The 6,402-nt window shown below is 31.2% G+C and overlaps 1 protein-coding gene across 1 annotated transcript; it reads right to left on the bottom strand.

Moving 5' to 3' along the window:
* Positions 1–3,292: 3,292 nt before the first annotated feature.
* LOC122510810 lies at positions 3,293–3,868 on the bottom strand. Its single transcript, XM_043625714.1, has one exon. The coding sequence runs from the start codon at positions 3,866–3,868 to the stop codon at positions 3,293–3,295; it is 576 nt and encodes a 191-aa protein (XP_043481649.1).
* Positions 3,869–6,402: the final 2,534 nt, after the last annotated feature.

Here is a 6,402-nt window from a genome sequence, read left to right as displayed (position 1 = left end):
TTGTTTTTGACTGAAACTCAGTGGATTTCTTATTTTTTCAGTTATTCAAAGTTTAGTAACCAAATTCGATACTTTAGTTCACCATTTCCATAAAGAAAATGTGAATTTATATTTATTTACGCAAATGGGAACCGCGAAAAAATGCTTCACTATTCGCTGTATAATGAAGCATTTTTTCGCTGTTCGCATTTGCGTAAATCAATATAAATTCACATTTTCTTTATGGAAATGGCGAACTAAAGTATCGAATTTGGTTACTACACCTTGCATAGCTGAAAAAATGAGAAAATAACTAAGTTTCAGTCATAAACAAAATGTGCATTTTCGCTTGGCACAGAAAAAACTTGGACTCATTTTTGTTGCAACTCAAAATGAGTCCATGTTAAATGACATAGAACGTGGCGCCATCTGCCCTACTCATTTTTGTTGCAGCTCATAATGAGTCACTTTTCCGACTCATTTTGAGTTCAGTTTTTTTCTGTGGGTGCTGTCAATGCATTCTTAGTTTTGGTTTTGAATAATACTCAGTGGTTTTCTCATTTTTTCAGCTATGCAAGGCGTAGTAACCAAATTCGATACTTTAGTTCGCCATTTCCATAAAGAAAATGTGAATTTATATTGATTTACGCAAATGCGAACAGCGAAAAAATGCTTCATTATAGACCGAATAGTGAAGCATTTTTTCGCGGTTCCCATTTGCGTAAATAAATATAAATTCACATTTTCTTTATGGAAATAGTGAACTAAAGTATCGAATTTGGTTACTAAACTTTGAATAACTTAAAAAATGAGAAAACCACTGAGTTTCAGTCAAAAAAAAAATGTGCCTTTTTCATGGTGATGTCATTGCGACCTTAGTACGGTCTGCGCACGCGCAGCGAGCAACAGAGTTCACGTCGCGAAAAATTAAACTGTTTGACTATATCAACCGCACGGACGATGAAGAAGTTTTTACTCTTTCTTTTGTAATTTCAAGGAGGAAAGGGGAAAATTTCCCTTTCCACATGTTGAAGGTCTAATCGCTGACATAAGACTCCTTCATCATCCGTGCGGTTGATATACTCAAACAGTTTATTTTTCGCGACGCGTCAAAAATGCTGTTTTACAGGTCATTTTAACTAGTTATTTTACGAATTGCTTTTTATTGCTCATAGCCAAACATGATATTTTTGGACATTTTGAAACTCTAATTTTCCATTTTTGTAGAGAAAGTGTAAAAATGTTATTTTTTGTGGGAGAATTGGCTGTCGCAAAATTGCGATTTTAGTGCTGGTATAGTAACCTTTTTGTTTGTTTACATTTCACAACTTGGACATAGCCTTAAAACTCTGAAACATAGTCTATACCCAGTGGGAAATTGCTAACTCTCTAAATGCTTGATGTACTCAGAAAAACGATTCATTCAAATCAAAGAAATCATTTTTTAAACTCAATTAAAAACTGAGTTTAAAAAAATGATTTCTTTGTTTTGAATAAATCGAATGGGAAGAAACGGACGTCTTGACCCATATTTCGTCTAAGACGTCCGTTTTTCCCATTACATTTGTACTCGCCATTTTTATAGATGCTGGGCTAAAAAACATTTGCATATTGTGTTTCTTACGTATTTTTTTACTCTTCTTTCAGAATCTACAAGAAAATTTTACTTTTCGCTTAAGGATAAAAAGTTATGATTGTTTAAACAAAAAAGGAGCATCAATTTTTTGGGTTTTCTTTCATTAAAACTATATTTTTGATTGGAAATCGATTAAGAAAAAATTTGAAATGACAAAATATCGCTTCCAAAATGTATGACCTGTTATTTAGACATTTTTAGGAATTTTCAATTTTTCGAAATTAACCCGTTGACTGTCGCTGACGCATATATATGCGCAAAACTAAACTGGCCAAAAGTGTTTCATGACGCATATATGCGCAACTTAAAAAAGGTGATTAAAAACTTCTTAAATGTTCCTGAAACCGGTTACTCGGGGGTTTTCGAGGTCGCTGATTTCGAATATGACATTCGTTTTCCAAAATTCAAAGTGGCGGATCTAATATGGCGGACAACAAAATAAAAAATTGATCAGATTGACTTGAAACGTAGTACTCGGGGGTTTTTGACGTCGCTGATTACGAATCTGACATCAGTTTTTCGAAATTCAAAATGGCGGATCCAAGATGGCGAAATTTTTTTGAAAATTCGTCGAATTTGCTTGAAACTTGTTACTAGGGAGTTTTAAGGGTCCTCGACTACGAATCTAACATTAGTTTTGCAAAATTCAAAATGGCGGATCCAATATGGCGGACAACGAAATAGAAAATTGATCAGATTGTCTTGAAACTGAATACTCGGGGGTTATTAGGGTCGCTGATTACGAATCTGTCATTATTTTTTCAGGGTATTTATCGAAATTTGATCTCACCAACAATTATCATACTGATGTCAGATTAACCAGTTTCAAACAAATTCAATAAATTTTAAAAAATTTTCCGCCATATTGAACCAGATATTTTGAGTTTTGAAAAACTGATTTCAGATCCGTAATCAGCGACCCTGAAAATCCCTAAGTATTCAGTTTCAAGCCAATATAATCAATTTTTTATTTCGTTGTCCGCCATATTGGATCCGCCATTTTGAATTTTGGATTTTCAACACACTTTTGGCCCAAACAGTGGAAATCTTTTTGACAGCCAAGGGGTTAAAAAGGCGGTCAAAGTAACTAAACTTTTAATTTTTGAATATAGGCAGACAAAACAAATTGCAGACATATTTTCTCATCACAAACGACGGAACTCAATAAAAAACATCTATGATAAAATTTTACTACTGTCAGTGGCGTAGCTTCAAATTCTGGGCCCCCGCGAAAAACGCTCTAGGCCTTCTTAAGGGGAGCTAAATGTTATTTAGAATTCAAAAGTGCACTCAAATATTCAATTTTATTGAGGATTTCCAATAACATACGTATACAATAAAATATTCTATTTATAGATTAAGCTTATCTTCAAAAATAAAACTTTGACAATATAGTAGTTAATAAGTTAATAATTTTTATTAAAATAAAATATTTATAGTTTTGTTACACATTTAAAATGTAGTTTGTAATCATTTGGAAGAAGAAAAATAAAAAGTATATAAAAACACAAAATTTTAGTTCAAAAATTGTTTTCTGCGAGATTTTGCTTCGGCAAAACTTTTAATCAACTGTGTTTTGTCAATTGATTCAGCCTCTGCAGCTTCAATTGAAAGTAATGCTAAATTACTAAGGCGATTTTGACTGGAACTGTTTCTTAGATAGTTTCGTATTATTTTTTATTTCGAAAACGATCTCTCAGACGATGCAGAGGTTACAGGAATCGTTAAAAATATTAGTAAAGCTGTAATTACCTCAGGAAAATTTGAAGCTAACGTATTGTTTTCCACAATTAGAAAATGTGCAAAACTGCGAATATCTTCAATTTCCTTTATTTCGTCCTTCAGTGGTCGACACAAAGTCAATACCTCTAACGGGAACGCTGGAGAAAGATCATTTGGATAACTTTCTTTCAAAACTTCGGCAGATTTAACTAATGATTCTTCACTGATCGAAGTAAGAATATTTGGATTTAGAAAGCTGAATTGATCAACGATTTTTTCCATTCCTTCGAAACGATTGGTTATTTGGTTAATGACTATATCAAAAACTTTATAATAAATATTTACTTTAAAATAATGCTCTCGACTAGAAAACAAATAATTTAAAATAATTTCATCCACTTTTTTCTTTGGTTTGTATTGTCTCTTATCTTTAAAAATTGGTTCAATATTCCACGATTTAGCCGTATCACAAGATTCTTTTCTCAGAATCTCATAATTATTTCGTTGCTCTTTTAGGTTCTGTTTACACATTTTTAAATATTTTAGGGCCTTTGACAGGTCCAATTCAGTTTTTTGTAAAATTTGAGAAACTACATTAGTTTCTTGTAAAATTTTAGAGCAAAAAGTTAAAATCATTATAAACTCGAAGTTGTCAATAGCATTTAACAGTCTTTTTGATTCATCACGTTCATTTTTTTTTTAGTTAAATTTATTTTTGTAAGTGCCATTACTATATCTACAAATCGCAATTTCACAGCTAATAAAGACGTAACTCTACCCGCCCATCGAGTAGGATTTAATTTTTTTAGTCACAGAAGATTCACCAGTAAATGAAGCCAAAATATCCCATCTATTAATACTGGTTCCGAAAAATGTGTATAAGTCACCAATTGTAACAAAAAAAGAATAAATTTCTCTTACTGATGACATCGCATCGTTAATTATAAGATTTACCTTATGAGCAAAACAGTGTGTATATGTCGTAGGCAACTAGAAGAATCCGGCATTAAGCTTAATTCCTAGGCAATAAGCTTACTGCCGGCAATTAGACGAATACACGACAAAATCGTTCAGATTTGTCTATTTGCCTAGGCAGTAAGCTTAATGCCCGGCAGTAAGCTTATTGCCCGATGAAGATTCGGCAATTAGACGAATCACATTAGAATCCATTTGCAGTGCACAAACGTCCTATAAAAAATTAATTAAAAACAATAATAATGATAATAATAATAATGATAATAATATTCCTTGACTCATATAAATAATTCTCGACTAAAATAAATATTGCTTGAGTCAAATAAACATTTCTTAACTGAAATAAATCATTCTGGACAGAATTAAATATTTCTTGGGTAAAAAAAATATTTCTTGAGTCTAATAAACATTTCTTGGATCAATTAAATAATTCTGGACAGAATTAAATATTTTTTGAGTAAAAAAAATATTTCCTGAGTCAAATAAATAATTTATATTTTCCTAAGAAATATTTTTTTTCATCCAAGAATTATTTCTTTTTGAGGCAAAAAATATTTATTAGACTCAAGAAATATTTCTCAATGATAACAAATATTTATAAGAGTCAAGAAGCATTTATTTGAGTCAAGAAATATTTATTTAAATCAAACAATCTCTATTTGACTCAATAAATATTTATTTCACTAAAGGAATATTTTAGTCAAAAATTGTTTGATAGACTTAAACAAAATTTATTTTAGTCGAGAAATATTTTTCTTTATGCAAAAGTAAAAAAATTATTTATTTGACTCAGGAGATATTTTTTTTACTCAAGAAATATTTAATTCTGTCCAGAATTATTTAATTGATCCAAGAAATGTTTATTAGACTCAAGAAATATTTTTTTTACCCAAGAAATATTTAATTCTGTCCAGAATGATTTATTATTATTATTATTATTATTGTTTTTAATTAATTTTTTATAGGACGTTTGTGCACTGCAAATGGATTCTAATGTGATTCGTCTAATTGCCGAATCTTCATCGGGCAATAAGCTTACTGCCTAGGCAAATAGACAAATCTGAACGATTTCGTCGTGTATTCGTCTAATTGCCGGCAGTAAGCTTATTGCCTAGGAATTAAGCTTAATGCCGGATTCACATTGCAGTAGGTTCAATATCTTTTATTCGTTTTTGGACACCCGAATAAACGCCACTCATGGTACTTGCGCCATCATAGCCTTGTCCTCTACATTTTTTTAAATTTAATCCCAAGTTTTTTAATAAATTTAGAATAAGATCAGTCATCCCAGCTGCAGTTTGATCTGTAACTTTGACAAATGTTAAAGTTATGTCAATTAGCCTGTGGAGTACTTGTTGCCAAAAATTTGATTCATTTTGAATTTGTTCTTCTAAGGACCGATCAAGGCATTTATTTTGTTTCCAGCGATCAAGAATATAACAAGATGTAACGTGGCTCTCTGATCGAGCATGCTCTTTAATTTTTTTGGATAGTCCTTTCCAGTCAGATGTACCGTCTTTCCACGCAGTACTAGTACTATTAAATAACCAGAAAGGCTCACAATAAGCTTTATTTTTCTTAGGCGAATAACAGAGTCATTTTGTTGAAACAATTTCTCGAGCAGAACTTTTTTGTTGATAATAATAGAGTCAGAGAAACTTCTATTTTCATCATTTTTTGGAAATTGTATAATAGGCTGGCAAGAACCTTGACTAATAATAAATCTTTTCAATTTTTCGCTTAATATTATGTCTCTAAAATTGTCCCTGTCACTAGGATATTCTGTTTTAAGCAATAAATTAATAAGTAAATCATCATTGTTTTTGAATTCAATATTGTCATCGACATTTATTTCTGAGATAGGCAAATTTTGATGTGTAGAATGAAAATTGCCATTGTTATTAAATTCACTTAAGGAAACTTCACTCATTATATTCTGCATATTCTCATCTTTTGGAATATTCCTCGTTATTCTCTCTTCTGGTACAATATTGATATTTGGTGTTGATAAAAGAACATCCTGATTTTGATCAATATTAAGAGAATTCGAATCCATAAACGTATGGTTGGGACAGGTGTCAAAAAGTATC

The sequence above is a fragment of the Leptopilina heterotoma genome, unplaced genomic scaffold (genome assembly GCF_015476425.1).
Source record: "Leptopilina heterotoma isolate Lh14 unplaced genomic scaffold, ASM1547642v1 Lhet_74, whole genome shotgun sequence".
Classification (NCBI taxonomy): Eukaryota; Metazoa; Arthropoda; class Insecta; order Hymenoptera; family Figitidae; genus Leptopilina; species Leptopilina heterotoma.
This window is presented reverse-complemented; position numbering and strand designations above follow the sequence as displayed.

Coding starts and splice junctions, on each gene's coding strand:
- LOC122510810 (XM_043625714.1), bottom strand. CDS start 3,868: ATGTGTAAACAGAACCTAAAAGAGCAACGAAATAATTATGAGATTCTG.